This window comes from Bombina bombina, chromosome 3 (assembly GCF_027579735.1).
Source record: "Bombina bombina isolate aBomBom1 chromosome 3, aBomBom1.pri, whole genome shotgun sequence".
NCBI lineage: Eukaryota > Metazoa > Chordata > Amphibia > Anura > Bombinatoridae > Bombina > Bombina bombina.
Window position 1 is genome coordinate 446,450,118 of NC_069501.1, and position 22,640 is coordinate 446,472,757.

Sequence of the window (22,640 nt, forward strand, 5' to 3'; positions counted from 1 at the left end):
AGTACACTAACACCCATAAACTACCTATGTACCCCTAAACCGAGGCCCCCCCACATCGCTTCCACTATAATAAAAAATATTAACCCCTAATCTGCCGAACGGACACCGCCGCCACCTACATTATACCTATGAACCCCTAATCTGCTGACCCTAACACTGCCGACCCCTATATTAAATTTATTAACCCCTAATCTGCCCCCCCAACATCGCCGCTACCTTACCTACACTTATTAACCCCTAATCTGCTGACCGGACATCGCAGCCACAATAATTAATATATGTAACCCCTAACCCGCCGCACTCCCGCCTCGCAAACACTAGAATAAATAGTATTAACCCCTAATCTGCCCTCCCTAACATCGCCGCCACCTACCTACAATTATTAACCCCTAATCTCCCGCCCGCAACGTCGCCGCTACTATAACAAATTTATTAACCCCTAAACCTAAGTCTAACCCTAACACCCCCCTAACATAAATATAATTTAAATGAAACGAAATAATATTCCTAAAAATAACTAAATTATTCCTATTTAAAAATAAATACCTATAAAATAAACCCTAATATAGCTACAATATAACTAATAATTACATTGTAGCTATTTTAGGATTTATATTTATTTTACAGGGAACTTTGTATTTATTTTAACTAGGTACAATAGTTATTAAATAGTTAATAACTATTTAATAGCTACCTAGTTAAAATTTGTACAAAATTACCTGTAAAATAAATCCTAACCTAAGTTACAAATGCACCTAACACTACACTATCAATAAATTAATTAAATAATTTACCTACAATTACCTAAAATAAAATACAATTAAATAAACTATTCTATAATACAAAAAAAACAAACACTAAATTACAAAAAATAAAAAAGAATTACAAGAAGTTTAAACTAATTACACCTAATCTAAGCCCCCTAATAAAATAAAAAAGCCCCCCAAAATAAAAAATTCCCTACCCTATTCTAAACTACCAAAGTAATCAGCTCTTTTACCAGCCCTTAAAAGGGCTTTTTGCAGGGCATTGCCCCAAAGTAATCAGCTCTTTTACCTGAAAATAAAAATACAATCCCCCCCAACATTACAACCCACCACCCACATACCCCTACTCTAACCCACCCAAACCCCCCTTAAAAAAAAACTATCGCTAACCCCCTGAAGATCTCCCTACCTTGAGTCATCTTCACCCAGCCGAGCTGAATTCTTCATCCAAGGTGCGCAGAGGAGGTCCTTGATCCGGTAGAAGTCTTCATCCAAGCGGCAAAGAAGAGGTCCTCAATCCGGTAGAAGTGTTCATCCAGTCGGCGTCTTCAATCTTCATCCATCCGGAGCGGAGCCATCTTTAACGGAGCCGACGCGGAGCCATCCTCTTCAACCGACGACTTCCCGACGAATGAAGGTTCCTTTAAGGGACGTCATCCAAGATGGCGTCCCTTCAATTCCGATTGGCTGATAAAATTCTATCAGCCAATCGGAATTAAGGTAGAAAAAATCTGATTGGCTGATGCAATTAGCCAATCTGATTGAAGTTCAATCCTATTGGCTGATCCAATCAGCCAATCGTATTGAACTCGCATTCTATTGGCTGATCGGAACAGCCAATAGAATGCGAGTTCAATCCGGAATTGAAGGGACGCCATCTTGGATGACGTCCCTTAAAAGAAACCTTCATTCGTCGGGAAGTCGTCGGTTGAAGAGGATGGCTCCGCTCCGCTCCGGATGGATGAAGATTGAAGACGCCGCCTGGATGAACACTTCTACAGGATGGAGGACCTCTTCTTTGCCGCTTGGATGAAGACTACTGGATCAAGGACCTCCTCTGCGCACCTTGGATGAAGAATTTGGCTCGGCTGGCTGAGTAGGGGTATGTGGGTGGTGGGTTGTAATGTTGGGGGGTATTGTATTTTTATTTTCAGGTAAAAGAGCTGATTACTTTGGGGCAATGCCCAGCAAAAAGCTCTTTTAAGGGCTGGTAAAAGAGCTGATTACTTTGGTAGTTTAGAATAGGGTAGGGAATGTTTTATTTTGGGGGGCTTTTTATTTTATTAGGGGGCTTAGATTAGGTGTAATTAGTTTAAACTTCTTGTAATTCTTTTTTATTTTTTGTAATTTAGTGTTTTTGTTTTTTTTGTATTATAGAATAGTTTATTTTATTGTATTTTATTTTAGGTAATTGTAGGTAATTTATTTAATTTTATTTATTGATAGTGTAGTGTTAGGTGTATTTGTAACTTAGGTTAGAATTTATTTTACAGGTAATTTTGTACTTATTTTAATAACTAGTTTAATAACTATTGTACCTAGTTAAAATAAATACAAAGTTCCCTGTAAAATAAATATAAATCCTAAAATAGCTACAATGTAATTATTAGTTATATTGTAGCTATATTAGGGTTTATTTTATAGGTAAGTATTTATTTTTAAATAGGAATAATTTAGTTATTTTTAGGAATATTATTTCGTTTCATTTAAATTATATTTATGTTAGGGGGTGTTAGGGTTAGGGTTAGACTTAGGTTTAGGGGTTAATAAATTTATTATAGTAGCGGCGACGTTGCGGGCGTGAGATTAGGGGTTAATAATTGTAGGTAGGTGGCGGCGATGTTAGGGAGGCAGATTAGGGGTTAATACTATTTATTCTAGTGTTTGCGAGGCGGGAGTGCGGCGGGTTAGGGGTTAATACATTTATTATAGTGACGACGAGGTCCGGTCGGCAGATTAGGGGTTAATAAGTGTAGGTAAGGTAGCTGCGACATTGGGGGGGGCAGATTAGGGGTTAATAAATATAATATAGGGGTCGGCGATGTTAGGGGCAGCAGATTAGGGGTTCATAGGTATAATGTAGGTGGCGGCGTTGTCCGTTCGGCAGATTAGGGGTTAATATTTTTTATTATAGTGGCAGCGATGTGTAGGCGGTGGGTTAGGGGTTAATACATTTATTATAGTGGCGGCAATGTCCGGTCGGCAGATTAGGGGTTAATAAGTGTAGGTAAGGTAGCGGCGAAATTGGGGGGCAGATTAGGGGTTAATAAATTTAATATAGGGGTCGGCGGTATTAGGGTCAGCAGATTAGGGGTTCATAGGGATAATGCAGGTTGCGGCGGTGTCCGGAGCGGCAGATTAGGGGTTAATAATATAATGCAGGTGTCAGCGATAGCAGGGGCGGCAGATTAAGGGTTAATAAGTGTAAGGTTAGGGGTGTTTAGACTCGGGGTACATGTTAGGGTGTTAGGTGCAGACTTAGAGAGTGTTTCCCCATAGGAAACAATGGGGCTGCGTTAGGAGCTGAAAGCTGCTTTTTTGCAGGTGTTAGGTTTTTTTATCAGCCCAAAATGCCCCATTGTTTCCTATGGGGATATCGTGCACGAGCACGTTTTTCCAGCTTACCGCTACCGTAAGCAACGCTGGTATTGAAGGTTGAAGTGGAGCTACATTAGGCTCAACGCACCCTTTTTTGAGCCTAACGCAGCCCCTCAGACAACTCTAAATACCAGCGTTGTTGGAAGGGTGCATTGGGAAAAAAAGCAGCGTTAGCTACGCGGGTCTTTACCGACAAAACTCTAAATCTAGCCGATTGTTTTTTATCAGAGTGTGTGTCTATGTATGATTTTGTATTCCTGTTTGTAACAATGTGTGTCTGAGAGAAACTATTGTGTAGTTGAACTGTGTGTGTGTGTTTGTGACTGTCTGTGAATGCTTAGGCAACTGTGTGTGACTGATTTTGTGTTTGTATGTGCGTGTGTGTATCTGAAAGAGATTGCATGTGGAAAACTGTATATGAATTACTGGCATGCTCTTACTTATGTATGACTTTAGGTCTATATATGAGCAACTGTGGCAGTTGTAAACTATGTCAACTATTGGTAACAACATGTATCTCCTTAATGTCTATGGGGATGTTTCATGTTACCTCCAGTTTACACAGTTTATAGCAGCAACGGAAAGTATATAATTCTATTTCCATGTATGTACCTGTATGAATTGTGTGTGTGTGGGAGTGTTGCATTCAGACTGGAATATAGGGGGTGGAGTTATGTTGTGCCAATTATAATTATGTAATGTATCTATTTATTTGTAACATCCAGAAATACATGTAGTGTGACTAGTTTCTTCTGGCTAGATTTTTTGGGACTTTCCACTAGGGAATTTACACAAAATAATATTATAACTTTGAAGAGAAGACAATGAAGTGTGTATTAAAAACCATAATGCACTTGAAAATCAGGGGTTTTATAACATATTTCTATGGTTAGGGTAATATACATCTATACATTCAATCAGTGAATTTTATTAGTGAAGTTTTGGGACAGGACCGTGTCCCTTCCTGGTGTGTGGAAGGGACATGGTGCTGTCCTGAAACGTCATAAATAAAACTCACTGATTGAAGCTACAATTGTCCAAAGTCCAGTGAGTGCTTATTTCTGGAATTCTATTTCATTTGACATAGCACCCTGGCAGTCTTCACAAGCTGGTGAGAGGTCATCTTCATATGTGAACTATATTTATATATATTTATATTTGTAAAATACATTAAAGAAGGAGACATACTATGATGTATTTACCACTTGGCAACTGGTGAGACTTGGATCCATTCATTTCAGGGTTTCATGTCCATCTGTTTTGTAATGGCGAAAGAAGAGCTACACATTGTATAGATATACAGTATGCTTCTGCCAAAGTGATAACCTACTTTTCAATTCAATATATGACCTTTCAATTAAAAAAGGGGCCTTATTTAAAAAAAGGGGCCACTTAGACAGGTGACTGTCAATTTTCTACAATAACTTCAGTAGACACTAGAGTGGAATCCCTTCTTCCATTTGAGGGGTGTTTTGTTTGTGTGGTGTATTCTGTCTTTAAAGGGGCACTACACTGTAACATTGTTTTTCCATTAATGTATTTTAAATGACTTGTTATACCACCTGCAGAGTATAAAATATTTGAGAAATTGCATTTTCAGGTTTATTTGTGATTATGAAGTAGCTGGTTTTGTGCTTTGAAACCACAGCCTATTACAATGGGTTGAACTTAAAGGCAATATCAGATCTCATTATGTTATAACTTTGTGTACACAGACTTGCTTCCTAATCTTATATTTGTCTGGAACACCAAAGCTCAATACATAGAGAGAACAATGGAAAATTATCATTTTATTACTTAACTATCCTGCAGCCCACTGAGTGTGTAACTTCTTCTGCTGGCTGTGTTTACTTAGACTATTCAATAGAATATACTCCAGTATAGAAACTTTCAGTATATAACACAGGCTAAATCAGCTATTTCAAATGCTTAAATAGGAGTAAAGGAGCTAATTGTCAACAATTTAACACACTCTAGCAGGTAAAATAGATTATTAGGAATAATTTAAAGGGGAGAACATGTTGTGGTGAACTGTCCCTTTAAGGTATTTAGACTTTTTTTGGCTGCATCACCCATACAATAAATATGTCATTTACCAATTACAGGGTATGAAATACCTCCCTGGAAATAGATGGCTACGCTCTTTCTAAAATGGGCTCTCATGCAGCTCTCTGAGCCTCTGTAACACCCCTTCCCTCATATCAATGCACTAATCAGTGCCTAGCAATGCAAATGATATCTCTGATCACCTGAATATTTAGTGTAGAATGTAACCCTCATTCAAAAGCAGCAATTCCCCTTCCTTAAAGACTTATTATTGTCGAAAAATTGCATGCTCTTTTCTGCTAAAGCAAGTAATTGTTTGACTATCAACCCTGGTCTACTGTGTATTTAACCATTACAAAAGTGGTTAAACGCACAGTAGATGTTCCACTCAGGGCCGTGGTGCACTGCAGGTCCCGAGCCAAACCCACTGCTGTTCCAATCAGCAGCGCTAGTCGCACAGTTAAGATGTGCAACAGATTACAGTTTGTAATTTTTTGACTATAATAGTCCTTTAAAAAAAGACGGGTTTCTGGGAGTAAACCATAAGGTCAGGCAAGTGCTCCAAAAAAACAAACAAAAACAACTCACCGGTCACTAAATGGTTATCACCTTTAAGATATTGGGCCCTAATCTACTATCCCTCTTACTTAAAACTTCTCGGTGTCTAGTACTGTAAATTATTCAAATTTTTATAGCGATTTTCTGCATCTTAGAGGAACATGCAACCCTCAATATTCTTTTCTTTCAAATAAGGGTGTAAAGGTTGTGATCGGGGCTCCATAAGATCCCCTGACTCCAACTGCAAAAAACATTATTAATAATATAATGTAAAGACAAGGGGCTTCTAGTTACTTATCATTCTGACACTAGATAAAGAGGATGTAGGTGCATACAGAGGATGGCAGGGGAGACATTTTACACAAAAACACATGCACACAGACACACACACATTTTTCTTGAAAATATTGCAATACAATTTGGAATGTCTTATTTTATATAGAATAAAGACCAAAACACGTATGTGTACCCAATTTGTTTGCCTAGATAAGGGGTCAGTAACTTTCGGCTCCCAGATGTTTTGGAACTACATTTCCCACGATGCTGAGACACTCTTTAGGCTATCTGAGCATCATGGGAAATGTAGTTACAAAACATCTGGGAGCCGAAGGTTGCTGACCCCTGGCCTAGATCATAATAACTGGGGTTGCTAGTAAACATGGCCCTAAACTTAATGCCAAGGGTGCAGTGTCAAACTGGTGGTGGACCTTATTTTCTATGGTCTAGTATTGTTTTTTTTATTATTATTTAAATACCCTTCTTACAATATACATATTATGTTTTTAATAAATTGCTGGATATGAGAAAAAGGAACAAACTTGCAGTTTCAGAGCAAGTGGTAACTTTGTAGTTTGGGGGTGATACAATAATTAATTAATGAATAACACCCCCTAGTACTCCTCCACTAACAAACATATGCTTGATTGAGTGCACATGCTGATGGTGTGGTTATTGGGCACAAGGGTGTTTGAAAAAGGTAATGTTACGTTAATTGCTAGGATTATGCTGCTTTTTCTAAAAAGAAGAAATAATAAAATATTCTTACCCCAGTATTGTACTCCCAAATCATTCTCCAGAAGTCAGTTACTGTGTTTGGCAATGGTCCTTGAGTGGCGATGTAAGCCCTGGGGCAATAAACTCCCTGGAATAAAAGCATTGAGATATGCATTAAAAAAGAGAATATCTATCTATCATCTATCTATCTATCTATCTATCTATCTATCTATCTATCTATCTATCTATCTATCTATCTATAATATATCTATCTATTGTATATGCTTTTAAAAATACAAATACAATATATTTAAAAATAATCATCTTGATGCAACAATGACTTTAATGCCACATTCATTCTTGTACTTAAGATTAATGTAGGCATATGTATTGTTTTCCATTTTATATGTAAATAAACCATAATGTGTGTTCTTCTAACACATAACATTTCCAGAAAATACATTGTCTACAGAGTTTAGAAAGGTGTTATCAGCTTCATTTGTTAGTATTCACAGTTGGGTGCTGATGATTAAAATCTGGTAAAATCTTTGGTAACTGTTTTGAGCATTGCATTGTAATGTAGGAGTCTCTAAATCACATACAAAACCCTGCATAACAACTCTCAAGGATAAATGTGTCTTTCTTAAATTCTTTGAGGGACCTCATGGTATTGACAAGACTTCTTAGATAATCTTGTAAGAGAGGAGAGTTTTAGTTCATCAAGCCCTTACTCATTCACAAAGTTTATAGTAAGATATGAGATCTTAAAAATGTATCTGGACTTCTGAAGATGAAAACAATTTAATGAGATTTTTTTTGGAAAAAATGTAAAGGTAGAAGCTTTATAAATTTAAATTGAAACTAATACAGCTGTATCAGCTGTATATTCTCTACTGATGTTTAATGCCTCAAAGTCAATTTAATGAATGCTTATTGGCAGATATTAGTTTATGTTCATTGACTCAAGTGCTTCATACTGATGCTCACTGAGAATTAGTAGGAAGTGCCTATCAGCCAATGAGCATTAATAGGAAGTGCACAACTGATATTAGTATATTAGTTGAAATTTAAACAGCTTTTATTTTCAATTTTTTTCAGGCAACCCGAAAAGTAATTTAGCATTTTAGGGTGATGATTCCAAAGCAGTCTCTACTTCTAGACTTTGTAAAAGCAAATAACTCATGTCCACAGTGTTACTTGATTCATGAAGGGTCTGCCCCCGGTCCGGGTTCGGATCAAGTGGGGGCAGACTTTCCCTGTTTTGTCAAGTGTGGAGATGAGATGTCCCAGATCCTTGGGCTGTGGACATAGTATCTCATGGTTACAAAATAGAATTCAAAACTTTCCCTCCCAGGGAGCTATTCCAGGTAAAAAGAGAGGCATTCTTGAACTGCGTTCAGGACCTTTCCTCCCTGGGAGTGCTTGTTCCAGTTCCAGTAAGGGAACAGGGTCTAGGATTCTATTCAAATCAGTTCATGGTTCCCAAAAAAGAGGGAACTTTTCAACCCATTTTAGACCTAAAGTGCATCTACAAGTTTTTCAGGGTACCGTCCTTCAAAATGGAAACCATTTGTTCCATTCTTCCTTTAGTCCAAGAGGGTCAGTTCATGATGACCATAGACCTGAAGGACGCATATCTTCATGTTCCCATCCACAGGGATCATCACAAATTCCTGAGATTCGCCTTTCTAAACAAGCACTTTCAGTTTGTGGCTCTTCCGTTTGGCCTTGCCACAGCTCCCAGAATTGTCTCAAAGGTTTTCGGGGTTCTCTTGGCAGTGATCAGGTCTCGGGGAATTGCAGTGGCGCCATACCTGGATGACATATTGGTTCAGGTGCCATCTTTTCAACAAGCAAACTCTCATACAGAGATTGTGTTGTCTTTTCTCTGTTTCCACGGTTGGAAAGTGAATCTGGAAAAGAGATCCCTTGTTCCAGCTACAAGGGTGGTTTTCTTATGGACCATAATAGATTCCCTATCTATGAAAAATTTTCTGACGGAGGTCAGAAAATCCAAAATTCTCTCCTCTTGCCTCTCTCTTCAGTTTACTGTTCGGCCATCAGTGGCTCAATGTATGGAGGTAATTGGTCTGATGGTCGCTTCCATGGACATTATTCCCTTTGCTCGATTCCATTTGAGAGCTCTGCAATTATGCATGCTCAGACAATGGAACGGAAACCATTCGGATCTGTCTCAGAGGATAGATCTAGACCAGTCGACAAGAGACTCTCTCCCGTGGTTGCTTTCTCAGGACCATCTGTCTCAGTGCACATGCTTATGGAGAACTTTCTGGGTGATTGTGACCACGGATGCCAGCCTTCTAGGCTGGGGAGCAGTCTAGGACTCGTTAAAGGCGCAGGGACTATGGACTCGGGAGGAGTCTGCTCTCCCCATAAACATCTTGGAGTTGAAATTGATTTACATTGCTCTGGTGGCTTGGTCTCAATTGTCCTTAGCCCGGTTTATCAGGTTTCAGTCGGACAACATCACTTCAGTGGCTTACATCAACCACCAGAGAGGAACTCAGAATACCTTAGCCATGAAGGAGGTGGCACGGATTATTCAGTGTGCGGAAGTTCACAATTGTTATCTATCTGCCATCCACATTCCTGGAGTGGACAACTGGTAAGCGGATTTCCTGAGCAGACAGACATTTCATCCCGGGGAGTGGGCTCTCCATCCGTAGGTGTTCTCCAGGTTAAGCCAGAAATGGGGGGTGCCGGAGTTGGATCTGATGGTGTCACAGCAGAACGCCAAGCTTCCAAGGTACGGTTCAAGGTCAGGAGATCCTCAGGCACTCTGATAGATGCTCTGGCGGTTCCTTAGGATTTCAGTCTAGCATACCTGTTTCCTCCGTTTGCGCTCCTTCTACAAGTTATTGCTCATATTAAACATGAGAGAGCATCAGTAATTCTCATAGTTCCTGCATGGTCTTACAGGATCTGGTATGCAGACCTAGTGAAGATGTCTTCTTGGCTGCCTTGGAGGTTGCCTCTGAGGAAGGACCTTCTAACTCAGGGTCCATTCCTCCATCCAAATCTCGTTTCTCTGAAGCTGACTGCTTGGAGATTGAACGCTTAGGTCTGTCTAAGCGTGGATTTTCTGAGTCGGTCATTGAGACCATGATCCAGGCTCGCAAGCCTGTTACTTGAAAATTTTATCATAAGGTATGGCGTAAATACCTATAATGGTGTGAATCTAAGGGCTACTCTTGGAGTAGGTCAGGATTCCTCGAATTTTGTCTTTTCTTCAGGAAAAAGGGTTGTCAGTCAGTTCTCTGAAAGGTCAGATTTCTGCATTATCTATTTTGTTACACAAGCGCCTGGCCTGTGTTTAAACCTGTTGCTCCTCCTTGGAGCCTTAATCATGTTCTTAAAGTTTTGCAGCAGGCTCCGTTTGAGTCATTGCATTCCATAGATATTACGTTTCTATCTTGGAAGGTTTTGTTTCTTATTGCTATCTCTTCTGCTCGAAGAGTTTCGGAACTCTCGGCTTTGCAGTGTGATTCGCCTTACCTTATCTTTCATGTGGATAAGGAGGTTCTTCGTACTAAATTGGGATTTCTTACTAAAGTGGTTTCGGATAAAAATATTAATCAGTAAATTGTTGTTCCTTCTCTCTGTCCCAATCCTTCTTCTGCCCAGTTTGTTTGTTTCTCAGGAAAGCGTAAGGGTCAGAAAGCTACTTCTACTTCTCTTTCCCTCTGGTTGAAAAGTATGATTCATTTTGCTTATGAGATTGCTGGACAGCAGCCACCTGAGAGAATTACAGCTCATTCCACTAGAGTTGTCTCCTCTTCTTGGACTTTCAAAGATGAAGCTTCTGTGGAACGGCTTTGCAAGGCTGCAACTTGGTTCTCTTTGCATACTTTTTCTATTTTTTACAAATTTGATACTTTTGCCTCGGCTGAGGCCTCTTTTGGGAGAAAGGTTCTTCAAGCGGTGGTACCTTCTGTTTAGGTCTGCCTATCTTGTTCTCCCTCCCTGTTCATTCTGTGTCCTCTAGCTTGGGTATTGGTTCCCACTAGTAATTGAATGACGTTGTAGACTCTCCATATCTTAGGAAAAAAAACAAAATTTTTGCTTACCTGATACATTTCTTTCTTTCCAGATATGGAGAGTCCACGACCCCACCCTTTATTAGGACAGTTATTTTTTACTAAACCTCAGGCACCTCCACACTTTTTTGTTATTCTTTTTTCCATTTCCCTTCGGTTGAATGACTGGGGATTATGGGTAGAGGAGTGACACTTAACAGCTTTGCTGTGATGCTCTTTACCTCCTCCTGCTGGCCAGGAGTGATTTTCCCACTAGTAATGGAATGACGTTGTGGACTCTCCATATCTGGAAAGAAAGAAATTCATCAGGTAAGCATAAATTTAGTTTTTCTTAATAATGGCCCCTCTGATTGCTAATGATCCAGTTTTCTGTTAGTCTCCAAAAGGTTTATGCATTAGAAACATCAAATGGGATAAATTTTTTAGGAATTTATGATAATAGTTTAACAACCCCACATATTATCTTCATAACATCTGATGATTGATATGTAAATAGTCACAGTCACATGTAATTTACACAAAAGTTGTGACAATGACATCTAATGACTTATTTGTCATTCACAACCCTATTCCGTTCCTTAAAGTGATGCTGAGTTTGGATATTTTGTTTACAGTCAATGGGGCATATGTATCAAGCTCCGTATGGAGCTTGATGCCCCGTGTTTCTGGCGAGTCATGAGACTCGCCAGAAACAGCAGTTATGAAGCAGCGGTCACAAAGACCGCTGCTCCATAACCTGTCCGCCTGCTCTGAGCAGGCGGACAGATATCGCAACAATACAACCCGATCGAGTACGATCGGGTTGATTGACACCCCCCTGCTGGCGGCCTATTGGCCGCGAGTCTGCAGGGGGCGGCGTTGCACCAGCAGCTCTTGTGAGCTGCTGGTGCAATGATGAATACGCTCGCCGTATTCAGCGAAGTCTGGCGGACCTGATCCGCACTGGGGAATCAGGTCCGCCAGACTTTCATAACTAGAGGCCTATATGTCTATAGAGACATCAGTTCAATGACCATACACCCAAAAAGACGGAAGCCTTTTGCTATAAATTACCAAAAAAATGATTTCTATTTAGTAAAATATTGCTTGAAATTGTAAAACTGAACTGTCTTGCAAAGTTGTCTCATTTTATTTAACTATGGCTCTTATTTTCCCAATGATCTTATAATATTGTAATTCTTTTTTGCAAGTCTTTATTATTGGATAAGATTCATTCAAATGATTCTGTCTGCCTATCATTATGGGTCAGGTTTTGAAGTTGTCAAAAAATAGCGTTAGGCAAAGTTTTACAAGTGGGATTTAATGACGCACTATGTATTCTGTCAGTCTTGGTTTTTTGCTGCCTTGTATATTCTGCTCCTCATATATTAAGTAAGCACTTAATCTAACCATTCATAACATTACTTTCAGTTTTTGCAATATATATTCCTGCACATATCTGAAAATATCTATATCCCTAATATTGATCTTGGACTACTCTATGCATTCGGCCTACAATAATACTTTCTTGTTATCTAACATGCCCATGGTCAATTTGCTCTGATTCTATTGATGACTATTTATAATTTAAACACACAGCAACTTATTCTTTGTCTGTAGTCAACATTAATATTATATATAACTACTACCTGATTGTCTTGCACTTTAGTATCTGTAGCCTAGGATGACTATTCTGTAATTCCTAACATGTACCTATGCACAAACATATTAGCTGCAGTTATTAGATTCGTTACTAAACTGTCCCAGCTTTCCAGGGTGCTTCTGCCTGAATACCAGTTTATCTTTAAAACAAATTGATACCTGTACCATTAAAGATAAACTTTTACTTTATGGATCCTTTGTCCCTTTTAAATGCATGTTTGCACAGACCAGCCTTTAAACAAATGCACATACATTTTTACAAAAACTGTATTTCTTCGAATGCCTGCTTGTATATGGAACAAAGAAAATGTTATTTATCATATCCTATTAAAGTGAATGTCAATTTTGATGCTAAAGTGCCCGGTTTTTAAAAATTTGATTAAAAACAGGGGCACTTTAATTCATCAAAATTTACATTTCACTCCTGTTGAGAAAAAAACGTACCTTTTCAACTTCACAGCAGCTCCAGCTTCCTCCGGTTGTTGCAAGCCATTTCTGATGTCAGAAATGATGGATAGGTCATCCTCCAATCACGGCTTCCCCCCCGGGGGAATCAGTGTCTGATTCAACACAGTGATTGGAGGAAGCCGGATTCCTCATTTTAGACCCAGGAAGAGGCTTTGCGACGGGGTGGAGGAAGCTGGAGCTGCTGTGAAGATTAAAAGGTAAGTTTTTTTTCTCAACAAGAGTGAAATGTAAACTTTGATGAATTAAAGTGCCCCTGTTTATAATTGAATTTTTAAAAACCGGGCACTTTAGCATCAAAATTGACATTCACTTTAACGTTTGCAATTTTTTTCCAGATCGGTTTATAGTGATCTCAGAAATTATTCAACATAACTTCTATACTTGGCTGTTCTTTATATGCTAATCCCAAATAAATCCCAAAGCAACATATTTACCTTTATGAAACTGGCATTTATAAAATCTGTATCTTCATCTGATGTGATCAATGATAATTCCACACGGCAGTGGTCAACTGTTGAAGAAAAAGAGAGTTGATGTAAACATTTAATTATGAAATTCTGTACCTCTCTGGTTACCTTTAATAACAATGTCATTATACCATCATGGTAAACAAGCCATTATTTTATTGTCATAACAATTACAAATTAAATAACATTAATTTTAAAGCGGTTATAGTATAGTAAACATTTGTTTATTGCTAAATGTGTGAAAAACATCTTCCTATGATTTTAAAATATTGTGGGCAAGTTTATAAGTGTCATGCTAATAGTTTGTTTTTCATTAACACACAAACTTCATTAGAAGTAAGCTTTTAACGCAGGCGGTTTATCGTACGTATTACAAATTGAAAGTAAAAAGTTTGAGCGAAACCCGATGCACGCTAACTTCAGGATGGTGGATATCACTACCGCCTTAACTTCTTCTCCCCATACACTTTAATTAACACGCTGTTATAAAAAAACAACAAAACACTTATTGCTTTTGCATTAACCTGACACCACATTAGACCAACTGCGCTAAACCCGAAGATAGTTATGAATATTTTACATGCCAATGTTTTTCACAAAGATGAAATGTTCTTTATATATATATATTTATATTTACAGATACATATAGAAATAAATAAAAAATATTTAATTTGATTAAAAATTATTTTTCTTTTTATAAGTATTTAACAGGAAAGGTTTCAAAAGTGTGTGTGTATATATGTGTGTATATTGATATCTATCTATCTTCTATCCATCTATCTATCTATCTATCTATCTATCTATCTATCTATCTATCTATCTATCTATCTATATTATCGGTTATTTGTAGAGTGCCAACAGATTCTGCAGCGGTAATAAATATATATATATATATATATATATATATATATAATATATATATATATACAAATATAAACACATAAATACATATGCATTTACACATATACACATACATATACTTTAATACTGTTGAATCTTTGAAATAATAAATTATATTTATTAATATTGACCAAAGATATTTACTGGACAATAGTAGTTACTACAGTTGTTCAGTATTAAAGGGACAGTCAAGGCAAAATTAAACTTTCATGATTCCGATAGGGCATGTAATTTTAAACAACTTTCCAATTTACGTTTATCATCAAATTCGCTTTGTTCTCTTGGTATTCCTTGTTGAAAGCTAAACCTAGGTATGCTCATAAACTTATTTCTAAGCAGTTGAAGGCCGCCTCTAATCTTAGTGCATTTGACAGTTTTTCAGTTTCTAGTTCATGCAATTAAAAAAAAATTAATTAAAACTTAACAAAATGGAAACCTGAAAAAGGCTTTCCACTGAATTTGTTTCTGTTGCCCAATAAAAGTCTCAAGGTGTTATGAAATCATAGTAGTAATCCATTTTGCATTGTGTTTATTCCACAATAAATTAATCTTAGACTCACATGGCAATATATCTTTATAACGGTTCTTTTTGATGTTCTCTGGCCGTTCTGCTGCTTTGGTGGAATAGTTGTAATCGCTCTTATACTTTGCTGACTGCCTTTTGAGACTCTGTGAGCAAAAAAGAACAAATGAATTACATTAATGATTAATCGTGTTTTTGCTTTTATGTACTTTAGCATAAGTTATTTAACATACTTAAACAAATTAAAGGGATTTTTTGTCAGATTCTTTACATTTCAAAAATTATATATATATATTTCCATTTTTCAAATTCATGTTCAAATAGCACACTGTCTGAGCCAGACATAATAAAATAATATCTTTTTATGAGAGCAAATAATAAGCAAATAATGACAATAATTATACAGGAAGTTAAACAGTCAGAGCCCCTAACACATACTAATTTGTCAACATCAAGGTTGGGAGCTCTGCCTGCTGTCCATCTTGCATCTTCTCCAATCAGGGCAAGTGTCGTGGTTCCCAGAGACAATAAGGGATTTCCAGCAACATGCCTTGACTCCACCCAGCCCTACACATGACACACCCAGCTCTGCCAACAGAAAACAGGTTGGTCACTGCCCACAAGTTCCTGCTCACTTGCCTGTCAGGAGAAATGTTGAGAAGTATGATAATATATGTTAAATACTTGTATTAAGAACCTTTGGAGAATGCTGGCAAAACAATACTAATTAACCTAATTTTGAACATGATGTGACATGAGATTTAAATAATAGCTAGCCTTCTGTTTAAAAACAACAAAAAAAAAAAAACATGAGGAGGTTTATTTTTCTAATCATCAAATCTAAATGTATGTGACTAATCCTTATGCATAAAGTCACTTGCTCCATGATTACATATGACATGAAACTGCTGTGGTCACATTTTTCCTCCCTTCCTACTTGAAATTTAACAAGATATTTAAAAGGACATGGAATTAAAAATTATATTTTATTGATTCAGACAGAACATACAAGTAGAAAAAAAGTATTCTAATTTACATCTATATTTATTTTGATATATGTGTCCCCTTAATCAAACACGCCAACAATGTCAATGTAGAGGCTTAAAAATAAAATTAATTAAAAATTAAAGTGACATGAAACCCAGTATTTTATTTCATGATCCAGATAGAGCATGCATTTTGCATAACTCTAATTTGCTTCTGTTATTACATTTTTTTTGTTCTCTCGATATCTTTTGATGAGATATCAATCAAGGAAATTGCACTCTGTAACAGGGATGCTGCCAAACCTTCAATTATGTATCCAACACCAGCAGCACTTAAAGAGCTTTATTATATTTCAACAGGGTATTATCAATATCGTGGGTGCATTCATTTGCATGCATATTAAATGTTGAAAGTATACGCATCGCTTGAGCGCATTCGAATTTAACGCGTATCAGGTTAGCATGACTGAAGACCTTGGGGCATATTTATCAAAATTTGTATGGAGCTTGAGGCCCCTTGTTTCCGCTGCTCCATAACTTGTCCGCCTGCTCTGAGGCCGCGGACAGAAATCAACCCAATCGAATACGATTGGGTTGATTGACACCTCCTGCTAGCGGCCGATTGGCCGCGAATCTGCAGGGGGTGGCATTGCACCAGCAGTTTACAAGAACTGCTGGTGCAATGATAAATGCTGATAGCGTATGCTGTCGGCATTTATTGATGTGCGGCGGACATGATACGCTACTTCGTATCATGTCCGCTTGCACATTTTTAAATATGCCCCCTTGTGTAAATGGTTAGGGCTAAAATAAAAGTTAGACCAAACATCAAATAAATACATTAAAATAAACTGTTACACTCATATACACACTGTCTGATAAAAATGATTCAGAAAAATATTTATATGGTATATGGCCATATAGTTGACTGCAAAGGGCTATAATATAGAAATATACTGTATGTGTTTGTGTGTGTCTAAATAATAATATTTAGTATTTAGTAAGGTGTTTTACTGTGTATTTACTTTACATATTTAACATTCTAATGTTCTTTATATAGGGGAAATATTATTTGTATTTTTAAATAGATATTCCTATATATTCATATAGGTATAGTTATATATTTTATATTAACATTATACACATTATATATATATATATATATATATATATATATATATATATATATATATATACTCGCTGTTGCACGCGGCTTTGCTTGCATGGATTTTGTGATTTGTAAACAAATTGCAAAAAACGCGACCACTCGCAATGACGTGAGTTGTTGGTAATTCTCTGTGTTTCCTGTACATGGGCCCCAATCAGCTAAGTTTTGGGTGGAGCATGTGTCCAGCACATCAAAAATATGTTATTATTATTCTGTTTATAATTACTTTAATGTTAAATTGTAATTATATATTACTAGGCGATAAGCCTGCCCAGAGGGTAGTCTATTTAAAAAAAAAAACTACAACCCCCAAAGCTAAAATTACAAAAAATGTAAAATTACAGAAAAAAAATAAACAAAGCTATCCAAAATAAAAAAAATATACCTAAACTAATACCCTTATAAAAATAAAAAATCCCCCCAAAATAAAAACACCCCCTAATCTAATACTAAACTACCAATAGCCCTTAAAAGGGCATTGCCCTAAGTTAAACAGCTCTTTTACCTAAACAAATTACCAATTACCCCCTAACAGTAAAAACCCAGCACCCACCAAACCCCCTAAAATTAAAAAAACTAACACTATAAAAATTTAAACTACCCATTGTCCCTAAAGGGGCATTTGTATGGGCATTACCCTTAAAAGGGCATTCAGCACTTTTACTGCCCTTAAAAGGGCAATCAACTCATTTCCAGCCCATTAAATATCTTAAAAATAACCCCCCCCCCAAAAAAAAAAATCCTAGCACTAAGCCCCAAATAGGTACTCACCGTTCCTGAAGTCCAGTGGAGGCAGTCTTCTTCCAGGCTGCCCAATCATCTTCTATCTTCATCGGGAGCGAAAGTGGCGAGGAGCGGAGGTGTGGAGCTGTGGATCCTCAGCGGCAGTCCTCACCGGCGGTGCGGAGCGGAGGTGTGGAGCTGTCTTCCCCTACGTGTGGCTCCTCAACGGTGGTCTTCAATGGTGACGGTCCTCGGTGGCAGCGGTGGCGGCGGCATGGAGGCTCCTCTTCATCCGATGTCCATCGTACACTAAAGATTGAATGCAAGGTACCCCAATCAATTTGGGGTACCTTGCATTCCTATTGGCTGAAATTTTGAAATCAGCCAAAAGGATTAGAGCTACTGAAATCCTATTGGCTGTTCAAATCAACCAATAAATAATATGGGGTACCTTGCATTCAATCTTCAGTGTGCGACGAACGATCGCATAAAGAGGAGCCTCCGCGCCACTGAGGACCGCCGCAGAGGACCACCGCCGTTGAGGACCACCGCCATTGAGGACCGCCGCTGAGGATCCAGGCATCGCTAAGACAGCTCTGCACCGCCTTCACTCTGGATGAAGATAGAAGATGATGAAGCCGCCTGGAAGAAGACCTTCTCCACTGGACTTCAGGAACAGTGAGTACCTACTGTATTTGGGGATTAGGTTTAGGCTTTTTTATTTTCATTGTTTGGCTGTTTTTTTTTAGATTAGGGTTTTTCAGACACCGTTTATTTATACAATAGTCCTGATTTTGTTTTGATACCACTACTCATTTGACCTAAACCCTTTTGTTACATCAACTCTTTTACAAACATTTGTATCTGAAAAAAGGCATGTCTTAAAGCTCACTTTCAATATTGCATGTGCTTCTTACGTAAAACTCCTGAATAATACCACTGCCATGTGTTCTACACCAACGTTCTGCCCAATTTAAAGGGACACAAAACCCAAAAATGTTCTTTCATGATTCAGATAGAACATACAATTTTAAACAACTTTCCAATTTACTTTTTATCTGCATATATATATATATATATTATATATATATATATATATATATATATATATATATATATATATATATATATATATATATATATACAGTTGTATGCAAAAGTTTAGGCACCCCTGACAATTTCCATAATTTTCATTTATAAATAATTGGGTGTTTGAATCAGCAATTTCATTTTGAACTATCAAATAACTGAAGGACACAGTAATATTTCAGAAGTGAAATGAGGTTTAATGGATTAACAGAAAATGTGCAATATGCATCCAAACAAAATTAGACAGGTGCATAAATTTGGGCACCCTTGTCATTTTGTTAATTTGAATACCTGTAACTACCTAGCACTGATTAATTGGAACACACAATTGGTTTGGTGAACCCATTAAGCATTGAACTTCATAGACAGGTGCATCCAATCATGAGAAAAAGGTATTTAAGGGGGCCAATTGCAAGTTGTTGTTCTCTTTGACTCTCCTCTGAAGAGTGGCAACATGGGGGCCTCAAAACAACTTGCAAATTACCTGAAAACAAACATTGTTCAACATTATGGTTTAGGGGAAGGCTGCAAAAAAGCTATTCCAGAGATTTAAGCTGTCAGTGTCCACTGTGAGGAACATAGTGAGGAAATGGATGACCACAGGCACAGTTATTGTTAAGGCCAGAATTGGAAGCCAAGTAAAATATCGGAGAGGCAAAGGATGGTGAGAAAAGTCAAAAACAGCCCACAGACCACCTCCAAAGACCAACAACATAATCTTGCTGCAGATGGTGTCACTGTGCATCGTTCAACAATTCAGCGCACTTTGCACAACGAGAAGCTGTATGGGAGAGTCATGCTGAAGAAGCCTTTTCTGCACACACGGCACAAACAGAGTCGCTTGACGTATGCAAACGCACATTTGGACAAGCCAGTTTCATTTTGGAAGAAGGTGCTGTGGACTGATGAAACAAAGATTGAGTTATTTGGTCATAACAAGGGGCGTTATGCATGGCGGCAAAAGAACATAGCGTTCCAAGACAAAAACTTGCTACACACAGTAAAATTTGGTGGATATTCCATCATGTTGTGGGGCTGTGTGGCCAGTGCTGGTACTGGGAATCTTGTTAAAGTTGAGGGTCGCATGGATTCCACTCAATATCAGCAGATACTTGAGAATAATGTTGAGGAATCAGTCACAAAGTTGAAGTTGCGCCAGGGCTGGATATTTCAACAAGACAACGACCCAAAACACTGCTTAAAATATACTCTGGCATTTATGCAGAGGAACAAGTACAATGTTCTGGAATGGCCATCCCGGTCCCCAGACCTGAATATCATTGAAAATCTGTGGGGTGATTTAAAGCGGGCTGTCCATGCTCGGCAACCATCAAACCTAACTGAACTGGATATGTTTTGCAATGAGGAATAGTCTAAAATACCTACATCCAGAATCCAGACACTCATTACAGGCTATAGGAAACGCCTAGAGGCTGTTATTTTTTCTAAAGGAGGCTCTACTAAATATTGATGCAATATTTCTGCTGGGTTGCCCAAATTTATGCACCTGTCTAATTTCGTTTTGATGCATATTGCACATTTCCTGTTAATCCAATAAACCTCATTTCACTACTGAAATATTATTGCGTCCTTCAGTTATTTGATAGATCAAAATTAAATAGCTGATCCAAACACCCAATTATTTATAAATGAAAATCATGGAAATTGTCAAGGGTGCCTAAACTTTTGCATACAACTGTATATATATAAAAAAACAACAACCTGGCATCTTTCCAGAGCTCCAGGAGAGGAGATTATAATCCGCTGGTTATTTCTCCATAGCCACAGCTCCCAAAGCTACAACAATTGATTTTGTGTCCCAAGGCACAACTTTACTCACTACAGCTGTATTAATGACCCTAGGGCAGGAAAAGGACAATTGAGGCCTGTAACAGCGGTGACCGTACAGGCAGCGTCCCCCCCTGGCTCGCCAGGGTATCTAACCAGAACTCAACACTCCTAAAAATAACGGTGGCACAGTTAATCACCCACAAATTTTATTGTTGTAACAAGCAATAGAATATAATAGAGAACGCAGACAGAGGATAATGGCGACTTTAACTATCGACACGTGGGCTGAAAATCTCTGCATCATGCAAGATCCGATCCTCCTCCGGCTGGAGGCTATATTTCAACCATTAATTGATAAGGCACCTTCGGAGCTGCAACTACAACTTCTAATGGGCAAAATACTGCTTACACCGTTGAGTGCTCCAATAGCTTCAGAACCCAAGATTTCAAGTAAAGGCCTTCCTTTAGGGCCTAAAGGGGACGTGTCATGTAATCAGCTATTGTGTGGGGATCTGCACCAGCCGCCCAGCCGTACAACAGTCAACTCTGTTCGGATCGCACAGAATGATACCTATCTGCTAGCGGAGAATAGCAATCGGCCATATCTACATGCGACATATCACTCATCAAAGATGGACTTACCGACACAGTGTTCCACCGCTCCTTGCCACATGTCTGCTATGTACCCACATGGAACTAAGTTGAAAAGCCTGGCTGCCAGCGCTATTTGTCTATGCAACACACAGCAATCTTTTCTCAAGCCTCTGCAGCCCTGGGATCCTAACGGGACAGCAGGACCGCCTGCACAACAAATTCAAAGGCCAGGGCCAGAGCGGCTGCCTCAGGGCCTTGGGTGGGGGCCTTGGGGGGCCGTGGACTTGGGGACATTAAAGCCTCCTTCTTTTGGTGGTCCTGCAGACTTTGTTTCAGATCCTAAACCACCGGATTACGATCCTAGCAGGTTTCAAATTTTATTAACACCCGGTGGCTGAATAAATCTGACTCTATACACGAGTCTGATAGCTATAGACTGGCTGTTACAGGCATTAGTTTAATGTTACAGAGTCCTGTTTTATGTCACCTTATAATGTCTGATATTTAAAAGTGATATGACAGCATATTTAATCTCTTTGATTATTGTCTGTGTTCTATATTGTTTTGTTTTTTAGCAAACTGCAGTTTATTAGTAATTAGCTAGACCTTTAATTGGTTCACACTTTCATAATTAGCTACGTTTATCCCTCTTCAGGTTTAAATGACAAGGGGAGTAAGTTATTATATGATGAGGATATCTGAATATATTTATTAAAGGGGGAAAGAAAGATGGAAAGGTACAATAGATAATGTTTTTGCTTTTATAGGTGTAATCTGAGTATGAGGTAATAAGCTAACCTGAGCCTCTCCTCTGGGGCTAGCGGCCGAAGCCGTAGGGGAGACAAAACAAAAACTGTAATTTAGATGCCTTCTAATGCTTATGAAAAGGATATATGTACACCTAATTTTTATAAAATCTGTTGATGTACTCTTATTGATTTAGCGCCACTGCCCAGGAACGCTGAATTAGCATAATGTTAAGCAAGTAGTATAATAATAGATTTTCCCCTAAGGGCACTGAAATGTATTTGAAAAGATCTAATTTCCTCCTAAATTCAATTCACTTTGTTGTGGCTAGATAGACCGCTAGATCTTCTTAATGAAGTGCACCGCAATAAAGCTTTCATGTGAGACTAGTTCTGGTTGAGGTGTCCTATAACGTCAAAGATAACAACAATCTATTACAATCCTGTTCTGGGACACACCTGTTTGTTTTTGTGTTTTGATAAGCTATCCCCTGAATATTGTTAATCTGCAAAATAAAAAGTCC

At 38.1% G+C, this 22,640-nt stretch overlaps 1 protein-coding gene across 2 annotated transcripts in view; it reads right to left on the reverse strand.

Moving 5' to 3' along the window:
• LOC128653408 (tyrosine-protein phosphatase non-receptor type 22-like) overlaps positions 1 to 22,640 on the reverse strand; it is a 290,064-nt gene that overhangs the window by 150,932 nt on the left and 116,492 nt on the right. For both annotated transcript variants that reach the window (XM_053706667.1, XM_053706666.1), the window contains exons 2-4: positions 15,057 to 15,165; positions 13,564 to 13,640; positions 7,015 to 7,110 (exon numbers count right to left, since the gene is read on the reverse strand). In XM_053706667.1, coding sequence (XP_053562642.1) covers positions 7,015 to 7,110; positions 13,564 to 13,640; positions 15,057 to 15,165 — 282 coding nt within the window. The remainder of the gene's footprint in view (positions 1 to 7,014; positions 7,111 to 13,563; positions 13,641 to 15,056; positions 15,166 to 22,640) is intronic.